The sequence below is a fragment of the Macaca fascicularis genome, chromosome 9 (assembly GCF_037993035.2).
Source record: "Macaca fascicularis isolate 582-1 chromosome 9, T2T-MFA8v1.1".
Taxonomy (NCBI): domain Eukaryota; kingdom Metazoa; phylum Chordata; class Mammalia; order Primates; family Cercopithecidae; genus Macaca; species Macaca fascicularis.
Genome location: NC_088383.1, coordinates 86344815 through 86368380, shown reverse-complemented (window position 1 = coordinate 86368380; position 23566 = coordinate 86344815). Strand labels below are relative to the sequence as shown.

At 37.4% G+C, this 23566-nt stretch overlaps 1 protein-coding gene across 46 annotated transcripts in view; it reads right to left on the bottom strand.

The window, feature by feature from the left end:
• ANK3 (ankyrin 3) overlaps nucleotides 1-23566 on the bottom strand; it is a 701337-nt gene that overhangs the window by 226476 nt on the left and 451295 nt on the right. For 37 of the 46 annotated variants that reach the window (XM_074002067.1, XM_074002068.1, XM_074002069.1 and 34 more), the window contains 7 exons: nucleotides 23097-23198; nucleotides 22606-22704; nucleotides 22330-22428; nucleotides 13441-13539; nucleotides 6983-7168; nucleotides 6278-6301; nucleotides 5010-5108 (listed from right to left, as the gene is read on the bottom strand). In XM_074002067.1, coding sequence (XP_073858168.1) covers nucleotides 5010-5108; nucleotides 6278-6301; nucleotides 6983-7168; nucleotides 13441-13539; nucleotides 22330-22428; nucleotides 22606-22704; nucleotides 23097-23198 — 708 coding nt within the window. The remainder of the gene's footprint in view (nucleotides 1-5009; nucleotides 5109-6277; nucleotides 6302-6982; nucleotides 7169-13440; nucleotides 13540-22329; nucleotides 22429-22605; nucleotides 22705-23096; nucleotides 23199-23566) is intronic. The other 9 variants (XM_005565791.5, XM_005565789.5, XM_005565788.5 and 6 more) reach the window with 1 other exon arrangement.

Below are 23566 nucleotides of genomic sequence, written 5' to 3'. Positions count from 1 at the left end.
GGGCACCTAGGTTGATTCTGTGTCTTTGCTACCATAAATAGTGCTTCAGTGAGCATGTGGATATGTGTCTTTTTGGTAGGACAATTTATTTTCTTCTGAATACATATCCAATAATGGGATTGCTGGGTTGAGTGGTAGTTTGGTTTAAGTTCTTTGAGAAATCTCCAAACTGCTTTCCAATTTGTGGCTGAACTAATTTATATTCCTACCAACAGTGTCTAAGTGCAGAAGAGAAGTCTAATACTTTTATTTTTCCACCAAACAGGCTTAGTAGTTCAAGTATCTAAAAACATTGCTCTCATTTTATTCAAACATTAAAATATCTTAAATAAAGTAACCTTTTATATGATTTAGTAGGATTCTGAATGTGGTCCAATACCTACCAAAACCTTGTATAAAATACCCAATATTTGAAAAAGGTAGTCCAATGGACATGTTAACCAGTCATTGATCTGTGCCATACATGTCAAGTTCTTTCCTACACAACTAGAACATCATAAAGCTAAGTAACTGGGCCACAGTCTCTCAGCTTCTCTGGGCAAGGTGCCTTCACAGATGGAGATAGAGCAGTCAAAGGCAGTAGGAAGTAGAATTGAGCCTTTTGAAGTATAGTAATTAAAGATATTGCTATAACTATATAATTCTCTGTTCTTAAGGATTCATATGATAAAAATAATGTTTGAGTTATTTCACACAAAAATTGTCTCTATAGGTAACTATAAGATTTCAGTTGTCAAAAATGAAAACTCTATTATCTATGCTTCCCTTTCCACTATATATATCAAAGCTTTTAAGGCCTATATTTATTTTCCATTGTATTTACTGGCTCATTCCTGCTGCTTGGTAACATTTACTTTTTTGGTCCCCTCCTTCACATCTGTATATTTTAATCTGTAAACCACCCGAAATCTTTTTGGAAACAAGTGAGGTGTAGAATCCAAACACATAAATCCCTAATCCTTTCAGAGATCAAAACAAGAAGTGCTAAATGGCAAGACTAATAGAAGAATGCTTTATTCAATTATCTTCTCAAAACGGGAAGTTGAATAATAATTTACAAGAGAAAGGCCAATGACAAGAGTGAAGATTAGATTAGGTGGTCCATTATATTTGATGAAAAAATTCAGCCAGCAAAGTATTAATCTATCTTCTTCAATCAATAAAGGGAACTTTGCAGGCATCCACATAATATAATTTGGCCTTTTGTTACTCTAGTGCACACATGCTCCTTACTGGAATGACAATCAGTAGTAGCTCTGGTATGTTTTAGTTACATTCTCTTTCCCAAGAGAGCTAGAATGATTTGCAAAGAGAGCAAGGGTCATGCATAAATTCAGACAGTGTCAGTGCCATCTCAGCAGACTCAGTTCAAAGAATGAAGAATGCTGACGCTGCATTGCAGCATTCAGCAGCTACTGCATTAACTCCCTGCAGCAGACCCATGAGCCTGAATAGATCTCCAAGGATAATCCAAAAGGAAATACTGACGATGTCAGACAGCATATCTTACATAAACATAGTAAAGTTACAATGCAAAAGTCAAAATTGACATCATAATAAAAATTGAAGGAAAGGTGTTATTAAAACCGTTAAGTATGCTATAAATCAGTTACCAGAACTGCTACTCAGGGGTACACATTCACCACTGACTGGGACCTGCTTTACTGCTGCATAAATTAGTTGGCACTACAAACGAACAGAGAAAGCAATTCCTTCTATGGTGTACTCCCTTCAGTCACATCGCGTTTATTTCTGCCTATTATCTGCTTTGGAAATGAACATCTATTGCATGCAGGAAATGATTCCAGAAGGGTTGTCATACTTGCTCTTCCCCAGCTCTCTTTGCTAGCAGGTGGTCACTCTCTGGGACATTCCCTCAGTCTACGGTGCTATAAAGAACTGCAAGACTTTATCTGCCGTACTTCTTTCTTCACTGATTTAAATTTTCCACTCCCTACTGTATTTTGTCACAGGCAGAAAACAGAAATCGCAGCCCCCCAAGACAAAGGGTGCTGGTGTTCTTTAATCTACTTCTAACCACCTCGTCCATACCTCTCTCTAAACCTGGCTCTGAAGCATATGATTTATGGTTACAATTTGCAGCCAATTCTCAGCAAATGAGGCTTAATGATGCTCCCTCTATTGCTCTGACTGGATACAATTTGATCCTGTCTGCATTCAGGGGCATCTTCCTTTCACCTGCTATTTCTATTACCTTCCTGAGAGAACTATGACCTAGAAAGACCCCATGGAAGCTGGGAAGGGAGAAGCCCCTGAACTATGAAAATGGAGATGCTAGATTATTATATAATAAAATTGCTACAGATTTGGAACCTAAAATGGATTGCTTGAGGCAGCTGGCAGTTGCCTCAGTTTAAGCTCTTTATAAAGAGTTCTCAGGTACCCTAAAGCCAGTCATTAATCACCCACTGCAGAGAGAAGCATAGCTCGTTGGGGAATATGCAACAGCCCAAGCCTCCTATTATATAAAATCAAATTCCACCACAGCCTTCAGCTCAGAATGCTATTAGACCTCATTAATTAGGAAAGACTGGGGAAAATGCATTTCTAGATCAGTGAAAAGTCTGAATTTTAACATATTTTAAACAAAAGCACAGTGTAAGTATTTTAAATCATATATGGTAACTCAGGGAGGTTAACAACATGGGTCTGATGTCTCCACTGATTTTTAATCAATAAATAAGCATCTTTTGTAATTACCACAGTCATTGTTTTAATGCAAATGAACACTTTAGAATCACTTGAAAAAGTCTGAAAATACTATAATATGTCCTCTTAAATTGCTTAAACATTTCTCTAATCCTCTTGTTTTCAGCAACATCAGGAATTTTCTGAACAAAGGCACAAAGACAAACTTCAAACACCACCCTGACATAAATTTTCTAAATGTTCTAATTAGAAGATGTCACTTAATGAGGTTTTTATTATGCTGTGAATTACAGAAATAAAACCAGAAGAATGCATCTTGAAATGAACTTCAGCTTCAACATTGACACACCCTGTTTATACTTGACTTAAAGAAGGGCTTAACTTTGTCCTTCAAAGTGTCAACCTAGGACTTGGATCTGCCACATCAAGGATGTAGTTAATGCAGTAAGAAAAATTGTGAATAACACTGACTGACGCTCTCCAGTCATTTAAACGGATGAAGGCTTTCAGCAAGCCCATGACAACAGGGTAGGAAACAGCGTTTCTATTAGTACAATCTCAGCCTTTATTAATTTTTATAGAACTAATGAATTACAAGAGGAAAAGTAAAATAAACCCCTTTAAGTTACCTAGGGGAGAGAATAGTGGTTAAGAGCTTTGGGGCTCAAATCCTGCCTCTTCCAACCTGCTAGCACTGTGATCCTAAAGCAGCTACTTCTTATCTCTAAGCCTAGGTTTCTTCTAATGTAAAATAAGGATAAATTATAACTTTCCTTATATTAGTATATGTGAGATAAAATGCATAGCCTGGCATCTTACAGTCAGGAACGGCTTCAGAAATGATATTATTTTCACTCCCGATGCAACTACCACTGTACTGCTGGTGCTGGCATTATACACTATCTCCCTATCTCGTCTAGCTCCATTTCTCTTCTAAGAAGTGAAGCTTCAGCAAAAAATAAGACTTCAAATGTTACGTTCAAAATAACAGTGCTGCTTGATATAGTGTAGATGTATGTCCCCACCCAAATCTCATGTTGAAACATAGTGCCCCATGTTGGAGGTGCAGCCTGGTGGGAGGTGACTGGATCATGGGGAAGGACTTCTCATGAATGGTTTAGCACCGTATGCTTGGTGCTGGCCTCGTGATAGTGAAGGAGTTCTCATGAGACCTGGTCATTTAAAAGTGTGCAGCACTAGTCTTCTTGCTCTCTTGCTCCTGCTCTGGCCATGTGATGGGACTGCCCCTGCTTTGCCTCCTGTCGTCATTCTTAAGTTTCCTGAAGCCTCCCCATGAACTGAGCTGATGCCAGTATCATGGTTCCTGTACAGCCCGCAGAACCAGGAGCGAACTGAATCTCTATTCTTTATAAATTACCCAATCTCAGATACTTCTTTATAGCAATGTGAAAACAGACTAATACACTACTACCGCTGCTGTTAGTGATGATACTACGTCAGGCACTGGCTGAGTGATTTACATATGCTATCTTTTTCAATTTTCACAGTGACTCAGTGAGGGAGAGGATGATATTTTATAACTGTTTATTTAATTTCATAATTCATATTATTTCATCTTATAAATGAGGAAACTGATAGACGCAGGGAAAAAAGTGAAAGCCAAAATTTGAACCCAAGGAGTCTCAGTCAGAGTCTAGGCTTTCAGCCACTACTTCATCCTGCCTCCAGCTTCACTTGTACTTCTGACAGTGTTTCTGATGGTAGCTGAACACCAGTTTTTAAATTGAGGGCAGTGCTACCCTATTTGGATGTACAACCTGCTGTGCAGTGGGCCATATGACATTGTAATCCCTTTCTTCAATGGATATGAGCTTATTCAGGTTACATAACCGTGTTACTCATTACAAAAGTTTGTAGGGGACAGAAGATAAAGGCAAAAGATGGTCTCATTATTTGGGTTCTGTAGTTTAGGCCTCACCCAGATATTCCAGAACATTCCCATTGTAAGGTCAAGACCCTGATCTCTAGAGCACTGAGTGCATTCTGACCAATTTCTAAGAGTTTCAGAAATTTTAACTTAGGGAACCATTTGTTGTCCCCAGCCATGATTCCTTGAATCACATCTTCTATATATGTATTTTTATATTTATTTATTATCCATTTCAGCTAGCATTCCTGATCTTGTTTTACCTCTCCTGCTAGGAAACAGGCACACCTACATAAAAGCAAGAACATACACTAGGATGAGTAGAAATCATAGCCTTCACTGACTGGAAGGACTCTTGGAGGCAATCTGTCCCAACCTTCTCATGTTAGGGAAAGAGAGTATCAAATCATTTCAAATGCTTTAAAGGCATTACACATTGCTGTGCTCTTACCCTTGCGGTGAAGTCCACAGCAGCCGCTCGGTTTAACAGCAATGTGGCTACATTGATATTTCCATAGTGAGCAGCTATGTGGAGCGGAGTGAAGCCACTCTGTAAAGAAAACATAGCAGACGTTCAATTGATTCCTGCCAGCCCCCTGCCTGACAGGCAAATATCATAACCCTACCCAAATAAAAATGAGGAAGCAAAATATGCTGAGGTCTATGTTCCATTCTGTACTAGGTTTCGATCAGTGCCAATTGCTCACAGGGTTTCTAATAAACCCCAAACATACAGGCAGAAGAATAGCCAGGGAGGAACCAAGGGCGGAGACTGAGCAATTTTAGTAATCCAATAACAGAACTATATAAAAGCCAACATTTCAAGAAATTAAGATAGAGATGAGAAAAATCTTTATAGCTGATAGCTTGATTAGTGCCACTGTTTTATTACTGATGATAGAATTGTGCATTGAAACTCAAAATTCAGTTAGTTTATATATTTGATATAGATTCAAATTAACCAACAGTAAATGCCAATTTTGATGACAAAAGCAATTTTGGGGGGAAGAGGTACTACCACAAAATTTGTTTTATATAATGGGCAATTTTATTCCATGAAGAATCCACAAATTAAACTCTTTGTTAGCCAATGCCTATTCAATAACACATTTTTGGATTGTTTATACTAAGGTCATTTTACTTCCTTAAAAAATGCTAAAACATGCAGCAATTCACTTAGTCCCCAAAGATTGAAACCTTATAGGAACTAGATGCATTTCTAATTTGTTAGCAAGCTTCTTAGCCATGCTAGCTATCTCACTGAGTCTTGTAGAAGGGTGGGTCATATTGACGCCATTCTGAAATACCTTTCCTTTTGCTGACACCACAGAGGGTAAGTGTCATGCACAACCCTAAAAAACGAGTCCTGGATGAGTAGAATGACAGGGTTGTCTGCAGCTTTAGATATAGCTGATAAACATCTAAAGTATCCAACTCTTCATCTCACACAGCTCTATTGCAATAACCTTAAGAGTCAAGGATTCCTCATTCTTCTCTTTCAAACACCAGGTTCAGCTGCAGAAAGCCCTGGTAATCAAACTACTGCTATCTTATCTGGCACATGCTCCTTTGGGGAGAGGAGGGATTGGGGATAAAGCAGGTATCTAGCCTACAGAAGGCGATGCAAAGAAGAAGGGAGAGACATGAGGCAGCAGCACTAAGTCATGGGAAAATGATGATGCAGATATAGACTACACGTATATGCATATATATATATACCTCTGTTGTTCTATTCACCACCATCTAGGTTAACACATTTGGAAGCAAAGAGGAGGAAAAAATGAACGGTTAGTTCACTATTGGTGATATGGATTGCAGAAAGCTCATGACAGCTAAGTAATGAGGATGGAAGCTCTGATGAAAGCACAATAGGCACAGAAAGAAAGCTAGACTGAATGATGGGCTATGCAACGGCCTAGTCCAAATGCCACATTTCCGTCACAGAGACTTTCAGGTACCACATGTCAAGACGATGGGAATTTTTGGCTGCGGCTCTCTTGCTGCTGGCATGCTCTCCGCAGCTGATCTACGCTCAGTGCCTGGCCTGTCATCTTGGATATCAACCAGAGGTCTGTGTACACTGTCTTTAGCATTTTGTAATTTTTCACCCTGATGTTTGAGCTGAAGTGTTGAATATATTCCAAAACTATATTCAAAGGAAGGAAATCATCACTGCATAGAAATTGACTTCTTTCAAGGTGGCCTCCCTTTTAGCACGCATAGGGCCACATCCCCCTTATCCCCCAGCTTCTCATGTGAAGGGAGGCTGTGCCTTCGGTGGCTAGCTCAGACACATATTTTTCTTCCCTTCATTGAAATTAAAGGCATGGCATAAGCTTGCCAAGAGGGAGACCGAGTGCTCTTAAAGTTTGCATATCTAACACTGGAGAGTTGCATGACAGGCCCGTGTCCCTCGTGCCTCACCTTTGATTCCACATCCGCATTGTTGTCATTCTGCAGCAGCAGGGCGGCGGCTTTCGTGTCATCTTTTCGGGCCGCAATATGAAGAGCTGGGAGACGCACTTTTCCTTTGGTGTCATTCTCTAGGAGGAGCGAAACGACTTGGTCGTGACCTTGTTGCAAAGCCACTGCCAATGGTGTGAAGCCATCCTGCAAATAAATGGATGGGTCAAGATTGGCTCCAATGAATATTTTCTTTTTTATTAAATAACAAATAAGAAGGCAACCAAGTGACCAAGCATCAATTTTTGTTTGGGGTTATTAAAACTAAAAACATATTCGAATGGACAGAAAAGTGAAAACATATTTTCAAAAAATATTATCTATACAACCAAAGTAAAAAACACTAAGAAATTTGTAATAGGTTCATGGGTTTTGGGTTTTCCATTAAAAAGTAATATACATTAACTAGGAAAATTTTGAAAATGTACAAAAATGCTACATATAAAAAGTTGCCATAATAGCAATATCCATAAAATAATCTCAGGGCCGGGTGCGGTGGTTCACGCCTGTAATCCCAGCACTTTGGGAGGCAGAGGCGGGCGGATCGCCGGAGTTCAGGAGTTCAAGACCAGCCTGACCAACATGGTGAAACCCCGTCTCTAATAAAAATACAAAAATTGGCCAGGCATGGTGGAGGCCTGTAGTCCCAGCTATTTGAGAAGCTTGAGGCAGGAGAATAGCTTGACGCCTGGAGGTTGCAGTGAGCCGAGACCATAGCATTGCACTCCAACCTGGGTGACAGAGCAAGAAAGAAAAGAAAAGAAAAGAAAGTGAGAAAGGGGAGGGGAGAGAGAGAGAGAGAGAGAGGAAGGAAGGAAGGAAGGAAGGAAGGAAGGAAGGAAGGAAGGAAGGAAGGAAGGAAGGAAGGAAGGAAGAGAAAGAAAGCAAGCAGGCAAGCAAGCAAGCTCAGTCTAAATCCAGGCAAAATTTTCAAAGGAGCTCATTTAAATAAGATGTAAAAATTTCCACGGATTTTTAAAAACTGAGATATACGTCTGTCTGGCTCATTACTGTGCCGTGTTGCCTCGCACACTCCTGCTCTGTCAGGATATGTGAATTCATGAACTGTACTCATGGTTGCTTTACGAAAGGTCTATAGAGACTAAGGTCTCTAGAGTTAAGAGAAAGACTCTTGGCTTCTGTGACCAATGAAAGAAGACAACACAAAGATCATGCAAAACATGACTCTTTTTATTTATTCTGGTTATTGTCTTTTCTCTTTTTAAATTTTATTTTAAATTAAAAATTATAATTATCAATATGTATAGGGGTACAAAATGATATTATGATTTATGAATATAATCTGGAATGATCAAATCCAGCTAATTAACATCTTCATCACCACAAATACTTATTTTTTTGTGGTGAGAACATTTGAACTTTATTCTCTTAGCAATTTTGATATGTACAATACATTATTACTAACTCTGTTAACCAAGTTGTGCAACAGATTTCAAAAAAAGCAAAATAAAAACAAAAACTTATTCCTCTTCATTGACCATTACCTCCTGTCTCCCCATTACTACCAGTTCCTAGCCTCTGGTAACCACCATGTTCCTCTGTGCTTCTATGAATTTGATTAAAACATGGCTTTAGAATAAATTCAGATATAAGTGCACACATACATACTCTATACATTTTGAATCTTCCGTTTGTGTTACCCTGGGACTTGCTAAAGGGGACACAGCTACAGATTTCACTGCAGTTAATTAATGTGTGGATTACCTGGAGTTGCTGAATGTAGAGAAAACAGCACAGAGTAGAAAATCCTAGGACTGGCTCGCAAATTGTTAATTCTGCAATGGTTTCGTTATTATATACTCAAAAGGGCATTAATTTTTTTAACAAGAGAACTGGCATGCAAGTGACTTATTATTTTATTTGGATCATGATATTTATTTCTGTAGTCCTGTGGTATAGAAAAGCATTTGGAAAACACATAGGAGCACATATGCACCTAGGTCTTCCTAAAACATCCCTTTCAACATTCCTTCCCTTGCTAGCATATAGAGAAAGGCTCTCCTAATTCATTTGATTGAATGCAAAGCAGCATACTTATATCCAAGATGTGAAAAACATTGACCTAAAGCTCTTAAGGGACCTTATTGCTCAGTATTATCCCCTATAAAATCCTTTCGGCCAGTGTCTGTACTGATTCTGGACATACAGACTTAATTCTCCTCTGATACCAGTACTCATGCTATTTCCCCCACCCTGGAATGCCCTCTTCTTTTCTCTATGTATACAAATCCCATCTACCCTCCATGCTTCAAGATCTGGCTTAAATGCCACCTGTTTCTTTTAACTTTACTACCCAAAACAGCAGGAAAACGGAAAACAATAACATAACCAAATCAACTGGAAGGTTATTCCCTGAAGCCTTAAGAAAGACAACAAACAGGGAAAGACTGGATACGTCCAAGACGTCACCAAAATGATATCATAGGTTTATACCTAAAGACAGGAACTTTAGGATATAATAAGAAAAGTAGTCTACATGTCTATGTAAATAAACACTTTCATTTTCAAAAAGATAGATACACGTATCTAATATGTACATATGCAAGCAATCGGGTAAAATGTTATCTCTAGGGAAAATTAACAGAGATTTCTTGCTTTTTATTGTACTTTCTCATTTATGTAATGTATTACTTTTGCCAAAAAAATGCATTGTTTAAATGAGAGTATGGCAAAAGGAAAATTGTGTTTTAAGGTTTAATTTTGCATCTCACTCAGAAAACCTGAATAAAACCTAAGGGGTAAAAATGACAGTCCACTTCTGTTCTGAATCCAAACAAAATGCCTACATTTCCGCTGATGTGAATTTTAAAATTCACTGGACCTAAAGGAAACTACTTTGTACCAGAAAATAAACTGCAACTGAGCCGATTAGCAGTGACAAGAATATGTTTCCTGCATAAGCCAATTAAAGACACAAAGATACCAGCTCTAAGGTGTTAATAGCTAAAATTAGCAGCTCCAGATTTTATTTCAAAACCAAGTTTAAATGGTGTGCTTTGCTTTGTGCAGTTATCCTTAAGAGAAAAATGAGCAGAAAGGAAATGTGATAGAGGCTACTGGTAAAAAGGTCCATCCCCTGGTTGCTCAAGGATATCCAGTACCTTGTGAAGTATCTGAAACATAATAGGTGCTTAATAATTACTCATGGAATAAATGAACAAACAAGTATACAGCATGCTTCAGAATGGTAATTAGCAAAAGGAAGGTATATATAAATATATGTGTGTGTATATATATGTGTGTGTGTATATATATGTAAAAGATATGAGATGCAGTACACAGTAATATAAAAACGTTTTAAAAACCACAATTATACAGAAATCTTGCTACATATATACATATATACAAGATTTGAAGTGTGCCAGGCTTACTGAAAAAAATACATTTGAAAGAATTTGGCAATATCCCACCGTGTAGTGAATTAAAGATTCTATTAAAAACTTGCTATTTAAAGGATTCTTAAATTACCCCCTACTGTTTGTTCTGTAAATACAGACTTCTCTATAAATGACACCAATATTATTGCTAATGAGAGAGCAATACAGTAATTAGAATATCATTTGAATAAAATGTCTCATTTCCTGTTGTTGTTCTTATTCTCCAATACCAATAATCCAAAAGAAGAGAAAAAATTCAAAGGTTCAAACATCTCTAGGTAATTAGATGTTGTTTATACAGCAATATAACAGCAACCTCCCTGAAGACATGAACGTGACTTATTAGACACAATGTTTGTTTTTGCCCTTAAAACTATAAACATAACATGAAATTAAATCAATGTAAAGGCATAAAAACTTTTAAAATATATATCCTTTGCCAAAAGACTGAAGTAGTGATTTGAAGACCTCACGTACTATTTTTCTTCAAGTTAGCTGTAGGGCTTCTTTTGGGGCCTTGAAAACTTCAAAAAGTACTGGAGAGCTCTGAGAGTTACTGGTCATTGGTTTACAATCTATTTCAAATCTATTAGCAGTAAATTGGGGTTATGTTTGCTTCTAAAGGAGAGATACTTAGTGATCTGCACATCACAGTGTAAAAAAGTGAGGTACTACACCATCTTCACGAAGAAAGCTATGGAATAACTCATTAGGTTATTTACCTTACTTAGTATTTCCATCCAAAAATGAGGATGGGTTTTCTCTTAGCCAAAAGTCTCTGCCTGTCTCTATTTCCCCTGTCCACTAGGACACCATGTGTGTATCGTACTGTGCTTAGAATAGCTACTCTTGAGTGTGAAGAGAGGCACCGTTCTCTGTCTAGCAAATGTTTATTCTGTTTTGTTTGTTTAGAGACAGGGTCTCACTGTTGCTCAGGCTGGAGTGTAGCGACTACTCACAGGTACAACCGCAGAGCACTATATCCTCAAACTTCTAGGCTCAAGTGCATCCTGTCTCTGCCTCCTGAGGGGCTGGGACTACAGGTGTGCGCCCTTGCACCCGGCTAAACGTTTGTTATTTTGATATCAACCAGCAGTTATTTCCTAACTAGCTTTAAGAGTACTATTAAAAAAAATAGTGCATTTTCATGATAAAAATTCCCCAAAGTACTGATGGGTATAAAATAAAAAAAGAAAAAAAAATGGGTATAAAAATCCCCAACAGTACTGATGGGTTCAAAGGCTCCCTCTGAATTCTCAGGGCAAACCACCGATAACAATCTACTATGGACATTTTCCTATATCAGTACATAGAGCCTTGTCTCATTTTTAACAGTGCTAACAGCATGTTATTCTATAAATATATGAACATTTACTAACAGGTTTCTTTTTTGTTTCTTTCGAAGACTAATAGTTCTGAATAAACAGGATTCTTATTGGTGTAAATTTAGATTATTTCTGATTTTTTAAAATTGCTATTACTAATTGTGTTGACAAACATCCTCACATACTACTTTTGCATCCCAATGCAAATGTATCCATAATACATATTTATATATCTAATATTTCTATAATATAACTTTTTAGAAGTGGAACTGCTAAATAAAAAGGCTTGTAAATATTAGTATTTGATAGTTGCTGCCAAATGTTCTGTAAAGGTGTTGTAACCAACAATCAATTTCACCAGTATTGTAGGAAGTTCTGGTTTCCTCTCCCCATCAAATTTTTATTTTTAGTCTCATGGGCAAAAAGATTAGATCTTATTTTTTTATCTGATTAATAAATTAGTATTTCTTTGACTATAAATGAGGATGAGAATTTTTCATATATTTATTTGTTTGTGTGAGCTATCTCTTAATTTATTTAGTGGTTTCCCTAGAAGCTATAGTCTCAAAAACTAAGTGAGATTAGATGCAGTTTCTCTATTGCCATCTTTTCTGTGCCACTTAGGAAGCACATCAGCATGCAAGCAAGAGTAGTGGTTTATAATAGGGATAACCCTACATCTACCCTAATTCACTGTTTTGTTAGAAATAAAAATTACTCAAATGTTGATCCTCTATTATTAGCAATAGATTTCTGGTGACATGCTTAAGTGACTCCAGTCTTCCATCCAGATTAGTTTAAAAAATAAACAACATTACCTAAGACAGTACCAATGGCCTAAATCACTTTCTATTTTTAAATAATTCTTCTAGACTGCAAAGATTTTTTTTCTTCAAATACCACATCTATTTAATACTTAAAAATGTGTCATAGTTTTGGTTGGGCATGGTGGCTCACACCTGTAATCCCAGCACTTTGGGAGGCCGAGGCGGGTGGATCACAAGGTCAGGAGTTCAGGACCAGCCTGGCCAAGATGGTGAAACCTCATCTCTACTAAAAACACAAAAATTAGCTGGGTGTGGTGGCGGGCACCTGTAATCCCAGCTACAAGGGTGGCTGAGGCAGGATAATCGCTTGAACCCAGGAGACGGAGGTTGCAGTGAGCTGAGATCACACCATTGCACTCCAGCCAAAGCAACAGAGCAAGACTCCAAAAAAGTATAGTAGTTTTATTTATAAGTATGAATTAAGTCTAATTAGTTAACTTAACAAATATATAAATTCAATCATTATAATTAGGTTAACTTAAATTTGGAGAAACAATGTAAAACTAATGTTTTATTGAAAAGACAGTTCCCATCAATTATTCCAAAACAATGATTGCCTTTGCCTATAAGGCAAAATTGTAAGAGTCAGAAAAGAATTCTCAAGCAAATATGTAAAATATTTAAATAATAGCATAATTATAGCATAGAATCGGGCATTTAAGAGCAGAAAGGGTATCTATGCAACAGAAGATTTTTAAAGATTAAAAGTAGACTTATAGTAGTGTATTTCATAAAACTTACGAACCCACACATTAATATAAAACATAAAACTTCAATTGAAATACTAGTAGGACAAATTCACAACTCCAGGTTTTCAAAATGCCCTGTAAAGATGTGAACTTACCCACAAGAACAAAACAGTGTCTTACCTCTGTGGCTAGGCTCTGACTTGCACCGTTGTCAAGAAGAAACTTGACAACTTCCAGGTGATTTTCCTGGGCTGCCATATACAATGGCGTGAAACCATTCTGAAAAATAAGAAAAACAAATGTTTGTCTGCAGCCTTCCAGAGACAATCTATTTTTCCATGATACTCATGATTTATGCTCCAAGAAGTGCTCACATACAATAACTTTAATGATACTTTCATATAGATATAAATATTTATTAGAAAACCCAAGCACCATAGCTTAAGCTAAATTCCTAATCTGTGTAATTCAAAATTATATTTCATAATTCATAATTTGGGTATAGATCATAGTTAATAGTTCATAGTTAATAGTCCAAGTATAATTGAAAGCAATTTACCCACTTTAAATAAATAAGTTCACTCGCTTAGTCATCAACCACTTACTGAGAGCCTACCATGAGCAAGTATTTTACTAGATGCTATGAGAATATGAAGAAAAACACATTTAGTCATTGTAGTTCCCAAGCATCAATTATCTGTTTTAAATAAACATGTAGTATTTTCACACAAAAGTAAGCATCTGAACTAGTTGAAACTAGTTCAGGGAGGAATTTATATTAATCTCAAATAGCTTCAAAGTTACCACAGATGTGATCTTTTAGAGTAAAACAGAAATGCCAATTTGCTTAATGGTATGATTCAATCTAATTCATAGTCTGTTTTTTGTAGGTCTCCTTCCTTTGTATTTTTTGTCAAGGTAGTTTTATGTTCAGAATACATATATCCACGCATATTATACATACATACATATGCACATATATTTAGTTTGTGTGTGTGTGTGCCTCTCTGAAATATGCATCAATGCTCAAAGAATTTGGATTTAAGCAAATTAATATACATACTTCATCTTAAGTTTCTTATTAAAAACATGTTGCATATACATTTGTTCTCTAGAAGAATGTATTTCATATCTATGAAATCCTATACTATTTTAAAATCTTATTGCAAGATATAAGCATGAAACAATTTTCAAACTATAATAAATTGTTTTATTATTATTATTTTGAGACAGGGTCTCGCTTCATTGCTCTGTGTCAAAACAATAATAAAAAACCAAAAACAATGGAGTGCAGTGGTGCCATCACAGTTCACTGCAGCCTTAATCTCCTGGGCTCAAATGATCCTTCTGCCTCAGCTTCCCAAGCAGCTGGGGCTACAGGCATACACTGCCACACCTGGCTAATTTATTTTTATTTTTTTATAGAGACTGGGTCTCCCTGTGTCACCCAGTATGGTCTTGAACTCCTGGGCTCAAGCCATCTGCCTGCCTTGGCCTCCCAAAGTGCTCGATTACAGGTGTGAGCCACCGCACCCAGCCAGTAAATTCTTTTTGAATATACTTTTCAGAATGCAGTTCTATTTAACTGAATGTCCTAAACATTTTATTGTATACATTATGCAATTTCAAAGAATAAAAGTAAATATATTCTAAATGACAATGTTACCAAATATTCAACCTTTTGTGATTCAAAAGGTTCAGGTTCATTATTATAAATATCAACTACTATACAATTACTTTGCTTATCCATAAGTTCAGCCTCTGGTAAACACACTGCTTTTGGCTTATAACTGAGAGTTAGAAAGTAAGTTAAAAAGATCCTTCAGCAGATAAATATGATGCCACATAACAAATCCACCATGGCTATGTACTTATCAGAGAGTTCCTCTATTCTACTTCCTCTATTTCGCACAGAATTGTAACAAGTTAGGTGATCTAGTTGCCAAGCTCAAGATTAGAAACACAAAATTAGAGGCAGTGATATGCAACATCACATTCAATCTTCTTCCCTTTAAATTGTCTACCTGATAATATCTCTGGAGTCTGCTGTTACTCTGTTTTATCGTGAAAGATTCTACCACATTTAAACATGAAGCATGGAGTACTTGGAACACTGTGGGGGGTGTGTGTGTGTGTGTGTGTGTGTGTGTGTGTGTGTGTGCGCGCGCGCGCGCACGCCCATAGGTCCGTGTGTCTTTCATCTTTGTCCCTCCTCCCAGCGCTATGACGCTATGAGTGAAACTGAAAGGGAGTTGAGGATTACTCTCATCATATTGCTATTTTCTCATTTTCTAATTGGACTAAAATGAAAGATCATTACATCCTTAGTTAATTTAAATATTCTTTAAGCAACAAAACAAAAAAGAAAATAAAAGAAAGTCAAAACCAGTATGGCTTTTTCTCATAGCTAAACTAAGTGTCGATCTTCCCTCATCAAGTGCACTCTCTGAAAGCCGAAACTTCCAGAGGGCAGGTTCAGAGTTTTAGAAGTTTTGTTTTTTGTTTTTGCTTTTGAGACGGTGTCTCGCTCTGTCACCCAGGCTGGAGTGCAGTAGTGAAATCTTGGCACACCACAACCTCCACCTAACAGGTTCAAGAGACTCTCCTGCCTCAGCCTCCCGAGTAGCTGGGACTACAGGTGCCCACCACGACACCCAGCTAATTTTTGTATTTTTAGTAGAGGTGGGGTTTCAACATGTTGGCCAGGATGGCCTTGATCTCCTGATCTCATGATCCGCCTGCCTCGGCCTCACAAAGTGTTGGGATTACAGGCGTGAGCCACCACACCCAGCCTTGTTTTTTTTTTTTTTATTCCAAAATAAGCATTTTTCTCTCAGACATGAATATCAACAAGACATTTATGTCAAGACAAGTAACGCCAGTTCATTCTCAACTTCAAGATAGAGGTCTGCTGTGGTCCAAGATTGCCTAAGAAACACTAGTCTATCCACACATGTCTGGCTCTAGTGAGTGTTCACTGTTCTCACAGTTTCTTTCCAGAACCAACCATTTCAGGATCCATGAAGAAAGCCCAGACTCAGGCACTGGGTTTTAAGGTAATGCTTTCTTACAGACCTGGAACTTCACGAGAATTATTCTTAAGAGGCACAACTCTGAAATCATTCCACATGCCCTGCTTTACAATGACAGAAACTGAGATGCACAGAATTAGGACTACTTAGAAATATTTGTAGACAAGAGTCACAGCAAGATGCAGCCCTGTAATTAATTGTTTTCCTTCTCCACAATAGCCTTCCACCTTCTTTTCGAGTGCTTGCCATCCTAAGATTATTACCTGAAAGTTGGTCGTTTTCTGAATGGTTACATACTTGCTTGTTTTTTGATTTTAAAAATATTTTTTATTGATACATAATTTGCATATCATAAAGCTCACCTTTTTAAAGTGTACAATTTAGTGGCTTTAAGTATATTCATAAAATTGCGCAACCCTTCCCACTATCTAATTCTAGAATATTTTCATCACCCCAAAAAGAAGCCCTACATGCCTTAGTAATCACTCCCCATTTCCCCCTAGTAACCACTAATGCACTTTCTGCCTCTATAGTTTTGCCTATTCTGGATATTCTATATACACAGAATCATACAATATCTGTCCTTGAATGGTCTGATACTATTCCTTTCATTTTTTAAGAGATAGTGATATGGTTTGGCTGTGTCCCTACCCAAATCTCACCTTGAATTGTAATAATCCCCAGGTATCAAGGGTAGGGCCACGTGGTGATAATCATGGAGGCGGTTTCCCCCATACTGTTCTTGTGGTAGTGAATAAGTCTCATGAGATCTGATGGTTTTATCAATAGGAGTTTCCCTGAACAAGCTCTCTTGCCTGCCACCATGTAAAACGTGACTTTGCTCCTTATTTGCTTTCCACTATGATTGTGAGGCCTTCCCAGCCATGTGGAAGTATGAGTCAATTAAACCTCTTTCCTTTATAAATTACCCAGTCTCGGGTATGTCTTTATTAGCAGCATGAGAACAGACTAATACAGATAGGGCCTTGCTCATATTGCCCACCCTGTTGTGTAGTGGTGTGATTATACCTCACTGCAGCCTTAATGTGGGCTCAAGTGATCCTCCACCCTTAGCTTCCTGAGTAACTAGGACTATGGGAATGCACTACCATGTCTGGCTTTTTCATTTTTATTTTTGTGGAGATAGGGTCTCACTATATTGCTGAGGCTAGTCTCAAACTCTGGCCTCAAGTGATCCTCCTGCTTTGGCCTCTCAAAGTGCTAAAATCGCAGGCATGAACACTGTGCTTGGCCTTCTTATGCTATTTCTGCTATCTATATTGATAAAATGTTTTTGGTGCGTGTTTCATGGTGGAAATTTCAATTTTATAGTAGTCATTTGTAGTGCATGGGTATTTGTTTTATTTTGCTTTAGTTTTGGTCATCAGTGCCCACACACCTGTTTCCCTTTCAGGACAATGTCACCCCTATTTTCTTTCAGAGAATTACCTATTCCCCATTATTCTGGTAGGACTTGTCCTGGAATGGACTGAGACAAAGACGCTTGCCCTTCATTAATCACAGGGTAGACACACAGGCAGGCTATCTTCTGTTTTCTCTTTTAGGTCCACCCTTGATTCTCCCTCTCCAGCTTTGATTGACCTGCAGGAACCAGGTTAAAGCAATCCTACTCTCTTGCTTCTCGCCATGTTCTCCCACTCTCCGCTCCAGCTCTCGGGTTTCCAAAGCTTTCTGAAAGCTTCTTTAGCTTTCCATTCTCTGTGTTCCTCAACTAATTCCAACAAATTCCCTCTTGTGCTTAAGTTAGTTTCTGTTCCCGTAATTCAAATAACACCCCAAATTACAAATTTTATCTTTCGAGAAATGGTCAAGACATGAGAACCCATACATACCATTTACTTATGATTCTAGAGAGAAAATCAGAAGTGTCCTTTGGAAACAGTGAACAAAAATATTGCCAACACTCCCTAGCTCAAAAAGGTTGAGGCACCATTAACTCAATGTGTTGTCATTAGACAACCTAGAGCCATAATTGTTTGCTGTGAAATAGCACGTGGGTTGGAGAATGGTCAGATTTCAAAATAAGAGGAAAAAGTACACCACTGTTTTTATAATTCCTAACTTAGAACATTTCCAAAACAAAGCTAGCTAAAAAGGAATATACGGGTGCCCAATTTGCATTTTCTTTTCTGTAGCAACAACAGATTAAATTCTCAAAAGGCAGAGCAGCTTAAGATGGAATGAGTATGCTATTTGAAGTCTGATTTTATCCAATATATTCAATACCTTCTGCTCTGAATGTTTATAGTGGTGCTATTATAAGCATGCAAATCTGCAGACTTATAATTTTGTAGATAGTACCGAGGCATGCTGCCTAATACACATCAAAATAAAATAATAAGTATTCCTATGACTTCATTTGGAGAAGGGCTTAAATTTCATCTATGAAATTTTTCTATTCATTCTAATTTTCTATGGCCAACCTTTGCACATCACTAAGTGCTGTCCTTAATTAAGATGTTAAGGTCATGGTGAAAGATTTGCATTGATTCATATATGTTACTAATTTTCGTGAAGGTCAGTTAGATTAGAGGTGCAATATAAGGTCACAGAGGCTCAAGCTGAACCATATCCAAAGTCCCATATTTGTACTGTCTAACTTTGTCAGGATCCGACTTTCCCACCATAGGGAATATCAGAGTACCCAGGAAGACCAAGGAGGAACTAGTTAACCTAAAGGGTCTTACCTTTGCAAACGCCACTAGGAAAATCTGTTCATTTAAAACACTTTGGTAGTTAAAATATTATTGGAAACAGACTTTGCTTCTTTATTCAGTTGGTATTTCATATTATAACGACAGTGAAGGAGGGAAGAGTAGGGGATGTCATTTGACTGTGCAGTTTGAGATTTTTCAATAGCAAACATTGTTAATCATTGTTGTATATCTAGTATAAAGTATTAAGGACTTAATAGAATTCTTTATAATCACAATTTAGTCAATTCAATTTCTTTCTTAGAGTAGGACTAAATGATTACTAGAATGTTAAGTACTAAAAGAAAGAGTTAACTTGTTAAGACCTAAGATCAAGGCAATGACAAAAATTACTTTAAAATCTACAAATTCCTAGTTTATAGAGCCTTGGTTTATAAGATGAGAACTTGATATTGCCCAATGTCATTTTTATGTTTAAGATAAGGAGAATTTCTATAGTAAAGAAGAGTAAGGGGCTCTTTTCACACTATTTTGTGTTGGCTATTAAATATTGCTTACAGGTTAAAATTTCATGTCAACAGAGATGCTGTCTGTCTTGAATATTAATATTTCTATACTGTTTTAAGGGCTGCTTCCTAAATGGAGTTGACATCATTGCTTGTTACTCTTTATAACAGTTCCTACTGAAGAGTTGTTACCAGGAATTATCATAGAAACTCCATTCCTCTGCAAGGTCATGTCATTACTTATTCCATTCACAGAACAATGCAGTTCAGAAGGCATATGAGGGCAGGTGTTCAGATGAAGGGGGAAATGCTTTGCTGTGCCATGTGTGGCTGGTAATTCCAAGCACAACTGTAAGTAACAGGGAATTTCACATATTCTCTCTTACTGCATCATCAGTGTGGAATGTGTACAAATTGAAATTAGAACTGATTAGGATTTTATTTCAACTGCAGCTTCTCCCAAGCATTGCCAAGCCAGTTCAAAACTATGGCTAGTCTAAGCGTTAGTCAATAATGGATGTGATGTTTGAAAGAAGGAGGTCGATTTTTTCCTCCCTTGAGAAAATAATAAAATAAATGAAAATGGATTAAAGAATTTTCCCACTATCTCAGAGCTTAAAACTACCTAGCCATAATTCAGTAAAATATTATTGGGGTATTTGGAAAAACATCCATTTAAAAGCATGATGCTTCTATTGTAGTAAGCTGGTCTGTATCTCTCTCAAAGTACCATACTTGCTGCTCTCCAATTTTACACCATTCCTTTCTGGAAAAACGTTATTACTCCAAGGGAACTCTCCTAGGGAATCAGAATAATTGGCATAGATCATGTAACAAAGGTCCAACCACAGGGAACTAGAATGAATTTAGAGCAAATATACAAGAACCATGCAGTTGCAAGCACTGTGTAGTTTCTTTTCTTTCACTCTGACATTTGATGGCATCAGAGCTATCATTGCTATGTCTGTGGTAAACAGGGGAGGAAGTCACTACAATTCTGTGAACCCATAAAACAGAGGAGACTCCCGATATCCAACGATAATCAGTACTGGAAAAATCAAGTGCATTTAAAATGGAGAGCAAAAGGCCATAGTAAATAATCTTTTTAAAGTTTGATTCAGATTTACTCTTAAAAGATAAAACTGGAAATTATAAAAATAGGCTTATATGATTTAATAAAATGTAAGTTATAACTGGATTCATGTATAAGTTCTCAGAATGAACAAAGACTAAACCAAGTGTTATTTTTCCCAACAAAATGATATATGTCAACATTCTTCACTTTTTAATTTTCATAGCATAAGCAAAAAAGACTGTCTTTTGGGAGAAGTATGTGCCATCCAGAGATCTCACTTATCTTTTTGTCTTCATTTAATCTATGTACTTTCAAATCATTCTTATATGAAACAGCTATCAGGAAGTCATCCTAACTTTTCACATGCTTCCTAGCCTAATGCTGCCAGAGTACTGCGTACCCACAGCTCAGCTGTGCACCCAGAAGTTCTCCAAATCACTTTCCTTGACTTCAGGAAACTTAGTGTCTTTGTCAAAACTTGCAGTTTTGTTCTGCAATCAATTTGTTCAATATCTAACACCCCTGGGAGACACTGACAAATAAGGATGGAAGTCAGCATTCGACTCGAAGGAATGTTTGAGTGGGAACCAGTTTTAAATGCGGTCATGTTCTTAGTGAATATTTTTGAATTACGATGATGTTTACTTTCCTACATGACCTGTCTGTGGAGACTCAAATAATGAATACTTGAATAATGAGGACCTATATTTTTAAACAAAATAAAGCAACGTTAATTCTTCTAGATTCGAAGTCTGTCTAATGATAACGTATTGGTGTTCATCTTAGAAATTCATGAAAGATTTATCGAACCTATGTTCATTACAAAGAATCTGAAAATTTTTTTTTTTTTTTTTTTTTGAGACGGAGTCTCGCTCTGTCGCCCAGGCTGGAGTGCAGTGGCCGGGTCTCAGCTCACTGCAAGCTCCGCCTCCCGGGGTCACGCCATTCTCCTGCCTCAGCCTCCGGAGTAGCTGGGACTACAGGCGCCCGCCACCTCGCCCGGCTAGTTTTTTGTATTTTTAGTAGAGACGGGGTTTCACCATGTTAGCCAGGATGGTCTCGATCTCCTGACCTTGTGATCCGCCCGTCTCGGCCTCCCAAAGTGCTGGGATTACAGGCTTGAGCCACCGCGCCCGGCGAATCTGAAAATTTTTAAACTTGAGCACTTTTAAAGCTCCTTCTGCTTGTTTTTAAAAAGATCGAACCTAAGCTAGCATCATAAAATAGTGTAAGACCCTGCATTACAGATACCCTTTAAACATTTGTATCTATGACTAGTATCTTTTATAGACAGACCACTTTAAAAACCTCTCTCTCTCACATACATATATATATAACAAATGAAAACACACATGAATTTAAATAATCTGCAATAATTTAACTTTTTTTTTTTGAGACAGAGTCTTGCTCTGTCACCCAGGCTGGAGTGCAGTGATGCAATCTCGGCTCACTGCAACCTCTGCCTCCTGGGTACAAGTGACTCTCATGCCTCAGCCTCCCAAGTAGCTGGGATTACGGGCATGTGCCATGACGCCAGGCTAATTTTTTTGTGTTTTTAGTAGAGACAGGGTTTCACCATGTTGGCAAGGCTGGTCTCAAACTCCTGGCCTCAAGTGATTTGCCCACCTTTGCCTTCCAAAGTGTGCAATAATATAACTTTTTAAATATAGTTCTTAAATATTGTGTTCTTAGAGGACATGTGAACTAAGCAGGCACCTGACCCAAAGAACATTGCTTGTAAATGATAACACAATGTCTATGGCATGGAGTTGTAGACTTACCTGAGATTGTGCATTGACATTGGCTCCATTTGTAACCAAGACTTTTACCACCTCTGCTTGCCCAGCCAAAGATGCGATGTGCAATGCTGTGTTTCCTTTCTGTGAAATGAAAGTCAAGATTTATCAACTCATCGAGCTTTTGAATTTTTCTGTTCTTCCCAAAAAGAACACATTTGACAAATATCTTATGAGAGTTTTGCCCCCATTCTTACTGAGGGCTGAATCCTCACAGAATATGGTGAGTGGTACAAAAAGCATTAGATACATGATACTGACCTTTGTAGCTGCGTCCACATTGGCTTCTCTCTGTAGCAGCTCAGAAACAACTTCTACATGGCCTTCTTTGGAAGCAAGATGGAGAGCGTTCAACCCATTCTGATTAAAATAAAGGAAAAGCTTTACTCAGCAGGCTGAAAATAGAGCAGTAAACAGTCTACCAAGGACTCCTGAGCTATTATAATGTCCCACCTGATGACCACTTGTATGTGTGCAGTGCGGGAACTTGAATCTTGAATTAGGAATCAAAGTACTTGAAAACCAGATGGGTTGTTCTGTTATCACTGTTTACTAAATTTTAGAAATTAATTATTAAGGGACATATGCCGACATTTCTGAATGTTCCTCTAACAGGGAATAATTTGACAATGACAAGCTGATAAAATTCTATGGAAAAAAAAAGAACTCGCAAAAAAATAAAGTCTTTAAGGACTTTGAAGTCTGGATTTTTAGAATTTTAAGTAAAATATTCAATAATAACTCCAACTAACCTGATTGCAAATGTTGATGTCAACTCCATTTTTTATGTAGTCGAGGGCCTTTTCGAGGTGTCCAGCTCTAGCTGCTCTTAAGTAACTTGCATTGGCATCAGACTAAAATGGAAAAGAAAAACATTTTGATGAGAAAAGAAGCTAATATGCATGTTTATAAACTATCCAGCTTAAGGTCCAAACTAAAATAATTGAACTCTTATTTCTAACAATGAAAATATGAATAAAAGTTCTTTGTAAAAAGAACCAAGAAAAGGACGCATTTTTTAGAAGTTAGCTTCAAGAGTACAATGTTATCCCTTGTGTGATGTCAGAGTTCATTCTGAATTGAGAGAGAAAATTTCCTGTAATGTACAGGCACCTTAAATCAACACACAATTTCCAGAGGGAAAAGAGAAATTCTGTAAGTTATTGATAATTACATTATGAAGACCCCACTATTTTCTTGTAGCAGAAACGTAACATCTATT